The 17,873-nt window shown below is 40.1% G+C and overlaps 1 protein-coding gene across 1 annotated transcript; it reads left to right on the forward strand.

Annotated features, from left to right (window-relative positions):
- The first annotated feature begins 689 nt into the window (after positions 1-689).
- pdcd4a (programmed cell death 4a) lies at positions 690-17,528 on the forward strand. Its single transcript, XM_034231411.1, has 11 exons — positions 690-1,120; positions 6,392-6,691; positions 7,068-7,165; positions 9,244-9,357; positions 9,667-9,888; positions 9,978-10,075; positions 10,315-10,429; positions 11,815-11,922; positions 15,221-15,331; positions 15,429-15,568; positions 16,451-17,528. The coding sequence occupies exons 1-11, from the start codon at positions 1,075-1,077 to the stop codon at positions 16,500-16,502; spliced, it is 1,404 nt and encodes a 467-aa protein (XP_034087302.1). The 5' UTR covers positions 690-1,074; the 3' UTR covers positions 16,503-17,528.
- The last annotated feature ends 345 nt before the right edge of the window (positions 17,529-17,873 follow it).

Consider the following 17,873-nt stretch of genomic DNA (forward strand, 5'->3'; position numbering starts at 1 on the left):
TTGTAATATATGAAATACTGCCATATGCCTATACAAGACCGGTCTGTTTGCATTGCTCTTCTCCCCCTGATGAGATGAAGTCCAAAACCTTTGTGTCCCACTAGAAAAACTAGTTATTATTACCACGGCTGTATTACTAGGCAAAAACTGCCCAAACCATAGGGGAGCACATTTCATTCTGGGCACAAATGCTCCAGAATTAAATGTATATCATATTACATATTATTGGCCTGCTTTGCATGACCTTCATTTAGCAGTCTTAATCTTTCATGTTTTTATTCCCAAATGCATTTAACCACCACATGGGATACCAACTACAGTTGCAAAGAAAGTGTACAACAAGCCTACGTACAACAACCACATCCCAGCTTGGAAAAAAGGAGATGTACATATGAGAATAGTCAGTTAGATATAAAATACCTCATTGACGTGCCAAAACAAAAACTATAAAATATATATATATATATATATATATATATATATAAAGAACGATATGAGCTTAATGCAATAAAGACTTAAATGTTGCTCTTTGTCCTTGTAATAAGGTAATTCAGGTAAATAAGCATATGTTGTTATTGTGTACATTACAGTGGCCGTGTTTTTTCCTGCTCTGTGATTGGTCAGAGAGGACCAGCACCCACCCCCTTTTCTGACCACTCCCCATCCGCGTTGTGTTCACGTGACCCCCTCCTCTCTCTCTTGCAAAGTTAAAAACAGACTTTGTTTATCTTGCAGGTTGTTAGCTGAAATGCTCTCAGACTAGAACCTACTTCAAAGCCACGTTATTCTACTCTTCCCAGCCGTAAACGCTGAGAAGAGCACGAAAAGCTCTTTTTATTTCGCTGCCTTATCATTTCCTTGTAATTAATTCTCATTGTTTTTTTCTGATTTCTGCAGCTCACACCGTGTAACACGACACAAAAAGCGACCAGGCTTTCAGTTTTTGTTCTTCAGCACCTGCAATTTGTCGAAGACAGTTCTGTACTTAATATATTGTTCTGCAGACGTGAGGCTTGCTGTTTTTTTTTTAGAAGCTCCTCGTGAGGTTTTTTAATCAAGCATTTGGAGAGCGCCATGGCGACCGAAGTGGATACGTGGTCCTCCGCTCCTAAAGCCGATGGTGAGTAACTGAACCCGGGCTGGCTGTGTGTGGTTCATCGGTGCAAAGTGTCAACGAGCCACGATGGGCCTGCTGGCGTGCTCTGCCTAATCCATTGTCCTGCATGGGATGGGCTGCAACACCAGCCATACTCCACCATGTGCTCTGTTAAAACACACACACACACACACACACGCGCGCGCGCGTGCACGCACACACACACCGAGCACTGCTGGTGCAACAGTCACTGCACACTGACGCAGCTTTGTTTGATTCACGCTGCAAATAGACCCAAACGTTACCCTTTTTTTAAAATGGTGCTTTGTTACGGTGTTGTTGTTGAACTGCTTTTGCATTTAACCATTTCGCGTTTCTGATTGGACGAGGACACCATGCTTACTTCCGCTTTGACAAGTCGTTGTTTGCACACACCAGCGCTGCTGCTGAGTGCATTTTGAGATACCTGTTGTTTTTCTGCTGCTGTTTTTCTGCTGCATGTTTTTGACGTTAAAAGACTACATGCATGAGTAACACTTAGCTGTTTTGGTTCCTGATTTTAGTCTCCCCCTTGAGAGTATGAAATATATACGGTTCCTTAATCACCTACTTGTGTCAACACCTTTTGTGTTAGCCCGTTTTAGATTTAGACCCATTATCGGAGCTTACAACGATGCACGCCCCTTTCCTGCACGAACAGACATATTTTTACAAGGAAATGCTTAAAAAACACGACGTTTTATGGGTATAAAAAACAACAACATGAAGCACAATCTGAGCAGCAACGACAATTAACGAATAATGTCTCCACATTGTCTGAGTAATGTGTGATATCTTCTCAATAATCTTTGATATCTCACTTATGGTACACTGGGTCCCGTGGTTTTTTTCTCTCAGACTGGCGATGACGTAGACATGTAGTATAGCCTACCATAGGAGCCAATAGGAAATCCTTACATAATTCATCCCTTGCTGTGTATTTAAGGCTTACATAAGTAGTAGTATTGTTAGCACTGTAAGTTATGTGTGAGTGGTTTCACACATTAACAGAGGTGGGAAGTAACTAAGTACATTTACTCATGTACTGTACTTAAGTACAATTTCGAGATACTATTTTATGCTACTTTGTACTTTACCCCTCTACAATTCAGAGGTTAACGGTATACTTTTACTCCACTTCATACATTTATTTTGTACCTTTTATTTAATTAGATGCTTATGCTTTTTTTCTTTACTTGAGTAACATTTTTAATGCAGGACTTTTCCTACACTATCGGTACTTCTACTTTAACTCAAGTACAAGATCTGAGTACTTCTCACACCTCTGCACAATAATTCCTATATTTGTGTTGCACTCTCACACACATTCAAGGTTCCACGGAGGTAAATGGTTGCATGTGAGAAACCACACGGTTTGTTACTGGTGTGTTATGTTAGTGTGTGAGAAATCAGCCTGTGCTCCAGGGCACAGATGGGCTTTTCTGCATGAACTTGGTTGCCTTTTTCTCAAGGAAGGTCGGCCATGCTTGATTGAGCAGCCACTGTTGATGAGGTGGTCATGCAGACTGTCAAAGACTCTATTGTCTGTGCCGACACATTTGTGGGTCAATGAAGTTGCACAACAGTCTTTACCATGTTAACCTTTATAGCACAGTCTGATCCAACACGTATATTCCCAAATGATCGGTAATCCTGGTTTAGAATATGTCGGTTTTTTTCTCGTAAATTAGGGATTTTTTTAATATAAACAGATTATTGATAGTGCCCATCTCTCCATGAATACTTGCATTTATGAGAGTTGTGAGGTTTTGCCATAATGTGTCTTTGTACACTATGTGACTCTAACTTCTTGGGTAAATACTTGAGTAACAAGCATCCTATAGAAACCTACAGCCATACATGTCAGACCAGATTTCTTCCTGGCCTGCTGAGTAGATATTTAGTTGTTTAGTCTTACCCCTCTTTCAGTTCTGTACTTAATATATTGTTACCACCTCCTCTTTCCCCCACATACATTCATGAAAACATGTTTGCACACCATCCACTTGCACAAGATGTTCAGTTTTTAAGCTGAGAAAACAACTGGTGCAAAGTAGAGTTGTCCTGTGCAGATGTGATTGTCTGATTTAAAAAAAAAAAAAAAAAAAAGAAGCATGTAATTAGCCTCTTAACCGTTTATCTAAGTAGCTCTAATCTTTTATGCACCTCCCTGAGCATGCACTTTGTCTCTGTTGTTGCTTAGCAGTTACAGAGGGGGACTCAAAAAAGTACAGTCAGCAAAACAGCACAACTTTACATTAAATTTAGTTGTTAATTTTTCCCTTCCTGCATAAATATAACATTACCGTGTTATACGAGTAGCAACCCTTGTATTTGTTTTACTTTTGGAGCGTGTGTGGCACTTGCCCTGCTGTTGTCTATTTAAACATGAGTCACCTTGGCCCACAACGTTTACTGATGTCTCTAAAACATGTTTTTGTAAAATTCTTCCCCTTTCATTAAATGAAATGACCGTTAAACCCCAAAGACGTCCACACCCTTTCTCCCCTGATAGATAAACACACTAAAGGACATTATACAGTACGGCAGTTTTTTTTGTCCCCTATTTTGTTGTGCAGATAGTTGTTTGACCTTAGAATGTATTTTCTGAGCGTAGGTGGACAGAGGAACAATGTTTAAGTAGATTTTCGAAAACATAAAGCCTAGCAAACATGCGTTTTTAGTTTTTTGGTCAACCTTCTAACTATAAATAATAAACTATAAATAATAATAACTATAAATAATTTGTACTAAGTTCATACAAAATATATATATATATTGCGTAAACTGCTGGTGGTCACAAGTTACAATTCACAGAAATGAATACAAGTAGTGAGTCAGTTTAGTAGGCTTTAAGTTGCATTAGTTGCTGTCCTTTTCAAAATGTGTTCAGATCCTCTGATTTAGTTTAAAAAAAACTTTGATAACTTAGTTACAACTAAAAAACATAATTATAAAATCTGTAATTTCTGAATATGCAAATGCTCATTACAAAAATGTGCCTGCTGGGAACACTTTCCATAAATCATGCCTGTATGTATATGCCTAATGTAAACAAAAAACAACATTCCTCGTTGAGAGAGAAGTATGCACAGCCTTCTTGTGTTAAACCTTGAAAATGCATCATTCTGCGCATACTAGTATGACATGTTTTTGAGCAGGGGGGGTATAAATAGTGCAGAATTTGACAAGACTCTCCTAAATTGCAATACTTCATACTTATAGTTAAATTAACTCTCAGTGTACCTAGGACTGTTCATGGAGGAATTGTGCTCCACTGACCCTCTCATTCATGACCCCTGCTTCTCTATGGAGACCTAAAACTAACCTCATGGCTGTGGACAGCTTCTACTCAACATGTAGTGCAGAGGTCTTCAGCTGGCCTGCCTCCGCCTGGGTTTAGAAACTGGTTACATGTGGGGGTGGTTTTGAAAACCACCATGACAGCGTTGTGTGGTTTGGTATAATTTGGTTGTGCTCTGGGAGTCTTCAAGGCTTTAAGACAGCTGCGTTTGTTGCTGCAGCTTTATGAGAGACAGTATAGATTAAACCTTTACACCAGAACTTTTCTGAAGTCACAGAGTCACATGGTCTCTGCAGAGTTTAAAAATGCATTTAGCTCGTCTGCATTCTTTCCCCTTCTCGTTTAGCAACTCTTAGAAGACAGCTCTGACTTTTCTGCCTTCCTACTTTTCTGCTCTTTTCCAATTGGCTGGTTGTTAATTTGGTTCGTTGCCCTTGGTACGTTTCCAATTTAGTGCGCTGGCAGGCATTGTGGCAAACATGAGGGAAGAACAGGAGGAGGACATGACACATGGCCGGCTGTTTACAGTTTCTAAAGTCCAGGGTGTGGTGCTGCTCTTACTGCAACAGGTTAAGTAAAGGCATTAAAGGTCCTGCTTTGCACAAAGGTGCGTCCTTTCATTTGTTATTCAAACTCAACGAAAAACATTTAAGGTCATTTTGAAATGTTTCTTTTATAAAGAAGGTTGCAAGTTAATAGTTTTTTCCTTTGCCAAAAGTATTATAATTACCCAAGGTAAAACCATTTGGTACTTTTTGCCGAATACAGACAGCTTTTTTTAGGTAGTCAGTTTTACTTTGGCTCTGGAAATGTTCCTCCTCGTGTTTTATACATGACCTGTAATATATAGGGCCATAACTCTGCACAAGGACTGCAAGTATTCATTACACCCTCAGACATTCCTCCTCCTCCTGCTCTGTTTATGTACTACCGCCTGGTCATGTGACCAGCCGTGGCCCAAAACATGCCATATGTAGTCAGGTCCACTCTAGCAGCCGCGGACAGATCGCGAGAAGACAGAGTAGGAAAAAAGTCAAACGGCCATGTCAGCATTTCTCAGGCATGTGTTCCCGTTTGGTCCCTCCCTCCCCCCAGGCCTGCAGTAAAACTCCAGTCGCACATGTTGTTGTTGTCGTCCCATACCTAGTAGAGGCCATATTTTGTTATTATATACAATATTTTCATCAATACAGAATAGTATATAAAGTAACTTGATACTAAATATCACACCTACATTTTAACATCTGCTGCTAGGTCTTAAAAGACTGTATAAACGTATCTGCTGCTGATCCTCTGGTGTAATCTTTTGAGTGTTACATGACCTTTGGCTTGATACGCACAACATGGCCCTGATATATGGCGCTGGCTGTAGGGCACAAAGCTTTGGTGTTGCTGTGGTGTAAAGGTGTTGGTGCAGTTTTATTTTTTTACCTACAATAGCCATACACAAGAAAACATGTCTCACTATTGTCATGAGATAAGGATAAATACAGCAACAACATGCAGAACATAACTTTGTCTTTTTACAAAAATGGCAGAAATGTGTTGGTAGTAAGCATTAATGTTTGTAGCCAGCCTCAGATTTACAAAAGTGTTTGACAACATTTGTAAAACTATAGCATCTGAAATGTACACTATCCACTGTAATACGATTTAACATGCATACACCTGAATCCAAAAGAGTGTGACCTACAGTGATTTGCTCCATTCAGTCACAAGAGCATTAATGAGGTCTGAGACCTACAATAACTTCTGTAACAATGTGCACTGTGACATTGTCTCGGTAAAGGCTTCCCCAAACTGTTACTATTGTGTCCAGATCATTTACACAAGATGGTCTACTTAACTACCCAATAATGTTATTATGGCAGTAGAATGACAACGTTGTTTGCTTTGGTGTTATCGTCTCGTTTGGCAAAATATAAACCATATAAACCCTTTTCTGACCACAGGGGTTTTCTCTTTCGAAGACAACCTGGCCCAGGCGAACTGTCCCTACACGGTTGACGATGAGTTGCTGAATGAGGCGGAGGTGAACGAGAACTGGACCCCTCAGGAGAAAGCGCTCCACGAGGCGCGACTTAAAGCCAAAGCCAAGCGCCGCCTGCGCAAGTCATCCCGCAACTCCACCAGCGAGTCCTTCTCCGAATCGGGAGAAACTTCAGGAGGTGACCCTAACAGTCCGAAGGGCAAAATCATCGTCAGCGACCGCAAATCCAGGGCCGGCAAAGGAAGAGGGCTGCCAAAAAAAGGTACATTTGAGCTACACTCACAGCCATGTTATAGTAGCATAGAAGAGGCGTTGTGTTATATATATATATATATATATATATATATATATAAATAAACTTTATAGAGCAGCGCTTAAGACAGGTGCTCCCCTTTTTCTTGTAAAAACAAAACATGTACAGAATTTTAGTGTAAATAAACCGCGGACCGGTTATATAACCTAAAGTCCTAAACCAAACGACAGACAATAGAATATTTGTTTTCACATGTGCTGATTGTTGACAGTAGCAATAATGTTGGTTGGAAAACTGTTGCATGATCCACTTTTCATTCCCTGCAGCCAATGGCTTTATCATTTAATCATAATGCTGAGCATGTGTTTATGGTTTGTGTCTACAGGTGGGGCAGGAGGTAAAGGAGTGTGGGGGGCCGCAGGGATGGTTTATGAAGACGAGGAGCCTGATATGCGAGACCCAAACTACGATGAGTCTTCTCAGGTAAGCGAGTACAGCAGATCTGGATTTTTCATCAAATGAATGTTAAAGGGTTTTAGACTCTCACACAAAGCTTGATTTCTGTGCTTTTTTTAATTTGCATTTTGTTGATTTTAAATATTTGTTTTTCTTTGCGGGGGCATTGTATGTCTTTAGAGACATGTATGGCAGTAGAGAGATGACAGGAAATGAGAAGAAGGGAGATGGGAAATGAAAAATGATGCAGGCAGGACTTGTGCCCCAGGTTTTGTGCTTATAACATAACAAATTGTCATTACACATTATTTCCACTTAGCTATCTGCGAGTAAATACAATACTTACATTTATCAACGATTTAAAGGAGGGCTGAAACCAGTCGGATTTCTTTCTATCATTGATTCAAATTGCAATCTTTAAAATGTTCAATCTAAAAACATTGGCCACAGATTCTTGACAATTTTACCTGGAAAAACGACTAAGATAAAGGGAAATGTGTTTGACGTTGATCCAAAATGTTTCCTTTACCTGACTGTCAGCAGTCTGTACACACACTCTCTCATCTGTTTTTGCTGCTGATGAAAGAGCAGAGGATAGTTTATCTCAGTTGTTGATGGGCTGACCTGTTGTGCCGAGCAGCTTTTTGTTCCAAAGAGGCCCGGTGATCAGAGCCGACACCTTTTTATTTCTTGTGTCAAACAAACATGCTGATGTTGAGGAGCTGCTGCTCAAACACGCTGAATATAAAAGAGGCTTTGCTCTGCAAACAAGATAATGAGTGTACACTCTCATAAAACATGCTCTCTTGCATCTCTAATGAGTTACACAATGCATCGATCACTTGGATGGCATAAGATCAAAGAGTATGAATCAATTGGGAGATGCGACTCTACATTAGAGTCTATATGATTTGGCCAATACTTTTTTTAAACACACAGGATTGTTTCATCCAGGTGGCTCCATTGCTTCACAATCAACATTATTTTTAATCTTTAACCCTGTTTTCGACCAAATGCTCTGTGTAATGCTGAAGGCTGAGTTAGTTTGCCCCAGGCTCAGGTCACACTGGCTTCATTCAGGGTGGGATCCGAGCTTCTGTCAGAAAAAAAAAATGATAACAGTTTTGGGAACAGCCCAGTAAAGCCTGTTTGATTTGGCTTTGAACGTAGTAGGAGGGCTGTGGAAAGAAAGTGATTTTTAAAAAGGGAACGGGGACGGAGTTGATTTGCAGACGGTGCCCTTTGAACCAGACTGAGGGGGTCACCTGATGGATTTCTCGACTCACAGGTCATCCTGTACGTAGGAAAAGGCCCAACAAAATGTATTAAGAATAAAATCGGGCAATGGAGCGGAAACTAAAGCATGCCACCTTTCCTCTTCTTTGATTATGCCTTAAAGTATCAGGCCTCCATGTTGAAGATGTGTAAAATACAGGTTCAGTTTTGCCTGTACTTGACCGTAAACTATTGTTTTGATTCTCTCACATCCCCTTCTACAGTCCACATTGTTTATAGGCAACAGCTTATAAAACCGGAAAGTGAATCAGCATTTTGGACATTTAGCTACAATCCTTCTTTTCTTGTTCTATAAACTTGGTCTTATCAGTACAGGTCAAAACAATCCTGTGATTAGTTTTTATGGTCAAGTTTGACAGGACAAATCAGAGCCAGCTTAAATAAAAAATGTGTTTTTCTAGTTTTATTATAATTTGTAGGCTTTTGTTGTTGTTGTTGTTGAATGTATTCAATCAATGCTAATCTCATTATTTTATCAATGTTTCATTGTTCTTCCTATTAAAAGAAACATAACCTGAAAGGGAGGTTGGATGGGTTTTGACACTAATGCAAACAGTTGAGATGAAAGAGGCTTATGTTATATCACCACCTCGAGATAGCATGGGGACAGAAAGCACTATCTAACTATTTAATGGTTGTTGGTATAGATTTTTTTAGACTCGCATGAAAACTTGCAATGAAACCTTGATAGTGTACATTTAACATACCTGTTATTTTGGATAACTGACGGCTTGTAATACTGAATGTACATCCACTTTGTTGTGCATACATGTGTGCACGGATGGACTGATATGTTTATACTTCCACAGGGGGACACAGTTTACGCGACAGTTGTTCCAGAAATAGATGAGAAGGAACTGGAGAAAATGGTGAACCCGATTGTACAGGAGTACTTTGAACACGGAGACACGAAAGAGGTCCAGGTAAATATTTTCAAATGAAGCATTTCCTCTTCCTCTCACTGCTGACCACCAGTGAGCAGGTTTGGACGGATTAACCCAATAATGTAGAGCATATATAGAAAGATTACATCAGTACTGATCAGAGACTATATGGTTCTGCGACTACATTACATTTTAACTTATTCAAACTTCATTCATTGACAATTTACCTTAATGTTAAGTTAATATTAAGCTGTCTTTAGCTCTGTTGTTGCTGTAACAAATGCAAATTTCCCCTCTGTGGGACGAATAAAGGGATTCTGATTTTGTTATTTGTCCTCTCTCTATCAGATGTTGCTGAAGGGGCTCAACCTGGGCTCACATAAGTACGAGTTTTCCTCCCTGGCCGTGTCCCTGTCCCTGGAGGGCAAAGCCAGCCACAGAGAGCTGACCTCCCGCCTGCTGTCCGATCTGTCAGGCAAGATGCTGTCACAAAGTGAAATGGCCCGTGCCTTCGACAAGATCCTCAAAGAGCTGCCAGACCTCATACTGGACACACCAGAGGCTCCACAGGTAGGTGTTTATATTGTGTCATAGTGCTGTAACAAAACATATGTCATGTGGAGTTGCATTCTGATGTTTTTTTCTTTAATATCTCTCAGATGTTAGGGCAGTTTGTAGCAAGAGCCATAGCAGACCACGTCCTCCCCATGTCTTTCCTGGACTTTTACAAGGGCAAAGTGGACTGCGAGCATGCCAGGTGAGACGAGATGGCAAAACAACAAATTCAAGATACAGTCCTTTTAAAGAAATCCACCTTTTATGCGACAGTTCTAAAATGTGTCATATCTTCCTCCTCTGTGTTGGGAAAGGTTTTTACTTTTCATTTTTGAAGAGGAACACGCAACACGTCTTCCTTTTCACTTAATGACTGAATGTACTTACTGAAAGCCCATTTAAGTGCAAGAAATATATTATGGTGTTGTTTTTTCTCCCCAGAGTGGCTTTAGACCGTGCCGAAGTGCTGCTGACCATGAAGAGGGAGATGGTTCGTTTAGATAATGTGTGGGGCGTTGGTGGAGGCCTGAGACCTGTGAAGCATCTCGTCAGAGAGGTAAGATCATTTTAAAAAACAAAACAATAAACTGATGAGTCACCTTCTCATTTCCATATGTATTGACACGTTTTGCTTCTTTATTGACATTACATAAGGTAAACAGAAGGCAGAAATGCATGCTGGGTAGAGAGCCACAGGCCAACCCTCTGCTATTTTTCATTGTCAACAGAGCACTTTTCTCCCATGAGAATTTGGTATTGGCACAGGAGGGGCAAACACAAAATCACACCCTAGCCTTTAACGGATACTAACCGGAATTGCTGGAATGATTTATGCTAATGTGGGTGTGTGTCGTGTCGTGTTTATTGTCTTCATATTTTGTAATTTATGCATTTTAGGGATTCAGTGCTTGTTAAGCAATTGCATTTTCGTCAATGTTTTCTCAGTCACCCTGCATTGTGTAAGCCTCAGAGGTGCAGGCTTCCAGTGTTGACCTCCTGCCTGGTGGTGTGTAGCCTCAGGGCGACACACTGGACTGCAGGAAGCAAACTGATTATTTTGCCTGCTCTTCTTACTTTATTTCGGATTCCCTCTCATTGTTGGGCTATGACTTGCATTCTTCTTTTTGTCTTTTCAACTTCTACGTCCTTTCCTCTGTCAGAGCCCTGTATGTCCACATTACATAAATGTCTTTGTTATTACCAGATGTTCGGACAACCACACATTCCCAACGCTCAGTGAATTAGACCCAATTACACAACTGTCGGTGTAGCTTTGAGGGTTTTGAACTTGTTGCTCCCCTCAAGGCGAATGACTAATTGTTCCAAAAATAGGTTTTAAGCGAAATGGTTGGTGCATGTGCAGATCAGTAAACGTTATATAACAAATGAACACTTAAAAATAAAGCAGAGACTGAACCGTTTATGCACACCACTAAACACGAAGAAATGTTTTCCAGATATATCAGACATGTGTGCAGAGTTTTATTTCCTAAGGAAGTCAGGTTATTGCTCTAATAATCCCCCCCACATATTGTGAATTGAGGAAATACTTTTGAGCAACGGGTAGATCTTATTGAGCTCTCTTCAGCTTTGTCTTTTTTTCAGTCCCGTGAATAAAACATATATTTAAAGATTTTATGTTAACTTTTACAACTACTGTAGTATCACAATATCTTGGGTGTGTTGAAACAAAGTCTTGCACTAGATAAAGACGAGGTCCGTGTAACTGAACGTGGGATATTTAGCATAATTTCAACAGACTTATTCCATCAATTATCATGCCTCAATCACCACCCTCGCTCTGATTTTTGTCTTAATAAAGAAGTAAAGAAACAAACTTTTGCAGTCCATTCTGTTGTATCCTCATGGAAAGATTCCAAAGGATATTTATTGCCACAAAAACCTCAATAACAAAGTTGTATTTGTGTGTCTTGTTTCCAGATGAACCTCCTTCTGAAGGAGTACCTGGTATCAGGAGACGTTTCGGAGGCGGAGCACTGTCTGCGGGATCTGGAGGTCCCACACTTCCACCATGAACTGGTCTATGAGGTATTGAAGCCTTTGTTATATGCAGAGATGGGGTCGTTACTAAAAAAATGTAATATATATATTACATATTACTTTAAAAAAAGTAATATGTAATATATTACATATTACATATTACTTTAAAAAAAAAGTAATATATTACACTACTTTGTTACTATCTACATAAAGTAACTCGTTACTTTACTCGTTACTTTACTCGCCGAGCACGTACGAACTGCGCATGCGTGAGTGGCAATAACTCTCCTTACCAGCAGGCGGCGGTAGTGTGTATTTATCATTCAAAACAGGCAACAACCGGAAGACAGAGAAGAAGAACAGACTACGTGATATAAACAAACAACAAATACCGTGTGTGTTAGCTTCACCTTAGCATGTGTTCTTTGCAGGTGTGTGTTGAGGTTTGACGTGGTGTTTACAGCAGTGGATAACAGCTTCTGGCCTGGACACAGTTTGCACCTCACCGTCACATTCCTGTCTATTCTTCCGACGAACTCAAAATAATGGGCATACCTCCACCCCTCGAAAGTTATCGCTGACTCAGCCATGCAGCACTGCACGTGGAGATGTGGACGCGCAAGTCGCGCAGATTACGTTATAAACCTGTGGCGGAAACCCCTCTTGTCTGTCAGTGTGATGATTATGACTGATTAATTTAGTAAGTAACGAAGTAACGCGTGTCGGGGCAATGTTAGTAACTGTAGTGTGATTACTGAATTATAAAAGTAGCGCGTTACACTACCCCGTTACCGACAAAAGTAATATTATTACAGTAATGCGTTACACCCAGAGATGGGGTCGTTACTTAAAAAAAAGTTACATATTACTTTAAAAAAAAAGTAATATATTACACTACTTCGTTACTCTCTACATAAAGTAACTCGTTACTTTACTCGCAGGGCCGGCCTGCCCCTCCCTGCAGGCAGATCACGCAGACTGCTAAAGTTTCAAATGTTCTCTTTAGTTCAGTTTCCATTGTCGCATTAGACTGATCCAGATAGCTCCTGAATGTTCTTCCTATCTGACCGTGGCTGTCCTCTGTCTCCTGCTATCTGTATATTTTGCGTAGTCTAGTCTATCTCTGCTCACGCTGTTGCGTCGGCGTGTTCTCCTGCGTGTTGGCCATGTGTTGAACTGGAACCAGACTGGAGCACAACGCAAAGACTTCAGCCGAGCACGTACGAACTGCGCATGCGTGAGTGGCAATAACTCTCCTTACCAGCAGGCGGCGGTAGTGTGTATTTATCATTCAAAACAGGCAACAACCGGAAGACAGAGAAGAAGCACAGACTACGTGATATAAACAAACAACAAATAGCTGTGCGTTAGCTTCACCAGCATGTGTTCTTTGCAGGTGTTTGTTGAGGTGTGATTATGACTGATTTGAGTAAGTAACGAAGTAACGCGTGTCGGGGCAATGTTAGTAACTGTAGTGTGATTACTGAATTATAAAAGTAGCGCGTTACACTACTCCGTTACCGACAAAGTAATATTATTACAGTAACGCGTTACTCCCAACTCTGGTTACACCCAACTCTGGTTATATGTCATGGAAAACCCTACACGCTTTCTCACATATTCATCAAGAAAACAGTCAAACAAAAGCAATAGAATAAAACACTTGAATGCAGAAGCTGAATTAAATATGTAAAAGACACATTTAAAGGGGACCTATCATGCAAAATGCACTTTTGTACATCTTTTATACATGAATATGTGTCCCCGGTGTGTCAGGGAACTCACCAAGTGTCAGAAAACACAACCCTCTCTCTTTTCCTCCATACCCAAATCTCTAAAAACGGGGCTGCAACGGATCTGATACAGACTGATCCAGATTTGAAATTGTTCTGACGTCAGAAACAAGAAGCTCCGCCTATATGGGCAACTCTCCACCTATCAGGGGAATGAGAGGTTGCGTGGCATGGTAACAGCATGGTAACAGCATGGTAACAGCATGGTAACAGCATGGTAACATGACGCTCGTGCCTCGCCCCCTTCCTTTGCAGGGGGGCGTGGTCAGCTGCAGCTCATTTGCCACAGAATCAGCCCTTGCAAAACAGGACTGGAATAGAGCAAATAGAGCGAAATGAGGCATGGCTAAAATGCATGATCTGTTTGGTATTTTGAAAAAAAAACAACTTCACAGACATGTTTTATATAGGTATGGCCCTACAATATATTATTCAAATATAGCATGATAGGTCCACTTTAAACTAAGTGTTTTGCACACAGAATGAGTAAGACTTGCAGGTATAAATAACATTTTCAGAGATATGTCAAACATGTCAGACAGCCAAGTGAATTGAATTGGAAAGGAAAACTAGTAAGTGGTTGGTGACTGTCCTCACCGCTCTCTGCCAAGGACAGCGTGTGTCTGGCAGTGACAATCTCTCATTTGCAATTTATGCATCAACAGCTCAGTCCAAATAAATCTTAAATTAAAAGGCACTTTGCATTACATGGAACTGTCTATCCTCCGTGCTAATTTCTCTGATTATGTTCAGGGTGTAGCTGAGTGAACATGTTTACTCTGTGACATCTGTTTTTGTAATAAAAAAACAGGTGATCAAGAATTGGTTACCAAATGTTTGATCAGGATTAGTTGTGGACACAATGTACTGTACCTTAGTGCTGTTTGTTTTTTAAGGTGCAGCACATTCATAAAGGATTCACTCAGCTGGAGTTGTTTTAGCTTATCAGATTTATAGTATCTAGAAATAACTACAAATTAAAATGTTTTTTTTTTCCATATTAAAGGTGGGGTAGGTAAGTTTGAGAAACCGGCTCGAGATACACTTTTTGTTATATTCCATGGAATGCTCTTAACATCCCAATAGCAATGAATATCTTAAGTGCTTTGACAAAAAATCCATAAAAAAATGTCATCTGTGGAAGCTGTAGTACTGTAAAAAGCACGACCAATCATCTGAGCCGGCCCGGCTAAAATAACCGGATGGCCTACCTGCCTGTCAGCCTTCCATCTGTGCACAAACGTATCTCGTGCCCTCATTGGTCATGTGCGTGTTCGTGTGTGTTGGAGGAGGGGCTCTGTAAGGAAGTAGCAGATTTCTTCCGGCTGTGTATTTTCAAATTCTAGCGCACTCGAGCTGGTTTCTCCAAAATGACCTACCCCACCTTTAAGTAATGAAATTATAGCCCCTTCTCCTTATGTTTTTAAATGATGTTAAACACTGCCACCCTGTGGAGAACTCTGCAGCTCGCTGTGATGTTAAACATAAATAAAGAAATAATTGCAACACTTCTCTTTTTTTTAAACGTTAGGTGTTGTATTCTCTTTTTTTAGGTTGTGGTTATGGTGCTGGAGTCGAAAGGAGACACTGCCAGTCACATGATGATAAAGCTGCTGCAGTCCTTCTGGAAAACGGGGCTCATCACTGTGGATCAGATGAACAGGGTCAGTGACATTTTTAATGTTCTAGTATCAAAAGTTATAAATATAATTGTGCATTAAACACATGAGTTAAACAATTTCTATGCTGTTCTCCATGTAGGGTTTCCACCGTGTCTATGACGAGCTCCCAGAAATCAACCTCGATGTGCCGCATGCTCACTCCATCATGGAGACCTTTGTGGACCTCTGCTTCAAGGAGGGTGTGATCACCAAAAAGCTGCAGGAAGCCTGCCCTGCCAGGTAAACTGGTCTTGAATCAGCACCTCAAGTTTTTGTCTTCATATCTCAAAACTAAAAAAAGTCCTAATGGCTGTTGTTATTTTATAGTTTAACCAACAAATCCTCAGAAAAGGCCAAAATCGTTTGCTTGTCTCTGCATGTCATGTTTTGCAAACCCGCCCACACTCACAAAGATCAGCAAGACAGCGACCTGCTCTGTTATTAAGCACAAAAGGTGCTTCATAGTCACTCGTTAAGTGCTTTATTTTGACCATGGTTTCAGCTCTCTAATGTTGAATAAAAAATAAAACCGGAGAAAAGTCTCTTTCACTGGCTGCACTCAATGACGAAGTCCAGGACATTCTGTGCAATCGGTGCCTAATTTCCACAATTTAAAAAATCCTGGTGGCTGATTTATATAAGAATACTGCTCAATAATGTCTATTTCTGATTCCTCCTGAAAAATAAAACTTTTTTTCTTAACCTGCTGCTTGCTCTCCTTTGGTTAATTTGTACCTTTCAACTGTATCCTGGTATTTATATAATGGTATTTATATCTGTTGCACAACTTTCCCAATAAATAATTTTCAAAAACAGCTGATAACTGTAGTATTAAGTATTACTTCATCCAGTACAACGGTGTAGCTCATTGATGTCTATAGTTTTTGATAAAACAATGGAGCTCTATGCCAAAGACAAAAAGACTCACCAGGCTTTCACAACTGAGACAGAACTTGTTGTAAGGATCGATTCAATTTGGTTGTATTACTGGGTTGGTTGACGATAAAAAGACTAGCTTTTTTAACCTTTTAAATAATTTGTTATTTTAGTTTATTAAGAAGTATTAAGGTGCATACTGAATTTACACTAAACATGTTTCTCAATCTGTATTTTCACCACCAGGGGACGGAAGCGCTTTGTCAGTGAAGGAGATGGTGGAGTGATCAAGAGCTAATTCACAGGAGAAAGAGCCGCAGGAGGAGGGAGAGGAGGGGTGTCTACAGGTCCTCACCCAGTTTCCTCTCCAGCTTCAACATGTTTCCCCTGTGATATCGGGGCGTGCTGGCAGTCTAAAGTTTCCTTGTTCCTCTCCTGATAATGTTGTCATTACACAAACCAGCATTGATGTTTGGTGTAAGTAGACGGAAAATTTGCCCAGGCGATCGGTTCCATTCATCTTGTTGATCACTGTTTGTGACATTTTTTTGTAAGAAAATTCTTTATTTTTGGGGTCGATGCGCCCCCCTTGCCTCAGTCTTTGTACCTGTTTGTCAAGAATAACTAGAGTCAGAGCTGCAGAAAGACGAGTAGACGGGCTGGGGTGTGTGGGAGATGAATCTGGGTGTTTTGTCTGTTGCTTCGCTAAATGTTGAGCGCTATCGAAACAAATTACTTAAAAGACAGAGCATACTCAACATTCAGAGCGCTTAGTAATTTGGCTCAACAACAGGATCAAAACCGCTTCATTTTCTGCCACAAATTATTAGAAATTATTTCAAGGACAACATACTTACTACCTTCTGGTACAAGTGATTTCTATTGATCTTTTATGAAAGGGGTTTTTTTTTGTTCAGTTTTCTTTTTATTGCATCTTGGTCCTCTGAGACCAAATGTTAACTTTATTTGACACTGGTTGGTTGGTTGGGTAATTGAAACTTGCTTTGGGCAAATATACGTTGCTCTTTTTCTGGAAGAAAAACAAATATTGGGGTTAATGTATGCAAATAAAACCAAATTAAGCATGCAATATTTTGAGCAATCGAGCAATTTTCAGTTAATAAATCTACAGCTCAACATGTAGAGAATCAGGAAGTTGACTTTAAACTGGGTTACCTGTCTAATTTGTCTGTAAAATGGCCACCTCAGCTTTGATAAGCATATTCATTTATGCATATTCATTTATGCACTGGTTGTTTTTCATGTTGACGAAAGTAAAAAATGTGTGTGTATATATATAATTCATTAAAAGCAACAAAAAATAGTTTTCTGTATTTATTTTTGGTCATGCCCGCAGTATTGATTCAAAGTAACCAGGGGTGGTTTATTGTGCAAGTGTAGTAGAGATGTACATCAATCACATTTGTTGATCATTCAACAGTTGTGATCATAGTTGTATGTTTCCACTTGTCTTTCAACAATATATCTTCTATCTTTCTCATTTCCCATCTTTCTTTATGAATACTGGTCGGAGCAGGTGTAGACATTTTAATTTAAACCTGTAACTGAGAAGCAGTTTGAGGCCAAAGCTTTAATTTTTTTGTTTTCTCTCTGACTTTTGACCCCGTCCATGGTACATCTAAGATACCCCATGTCTCATGGCAAAGCT

The sequence above is a fragment of the Gymnodraco acuticeps genome, unplaced genomic scaffold (genome assembly GCF_902827175.1).
Source record: "Gymnodraco acuticeps unplaced genomic scaffold, fGymAcu1.1, whole genome shotgun sequence".
Classification (NCBI taxonomy): Eukaryota; Metazoa; Chordata; class Actinopteri; order Perciformes; family Bathydraconidae; genus Gymnodraco; species Gymnodraco acuticeps.

Excerpts from the sequence above, each read along its gene's own strand:
- pdcd4a (XM_034231411.1), top strand. The coding sequence starts at position 1,075 with ATGGCGACCGAAGTGGATACGTGGTCCTCCGCTCCTAAAGCCGATG. Across the intron at positions 6,692-7,067 it reads AAGAGGGCTGCCAAAAAAAG|GTGGGGCAGGAGGTAAAGGA; the intron begins GTACATTTGAGC and ends TTGTGTCTACAG. Across the intron at positions 10,430-11,814 it reads TGAAGCATCTCGTCAGAGAG|ATGAACCTCCTTCTGAAGGA; the intron begins GTAAGATCATTT and ends TCTTGTTTCCAG.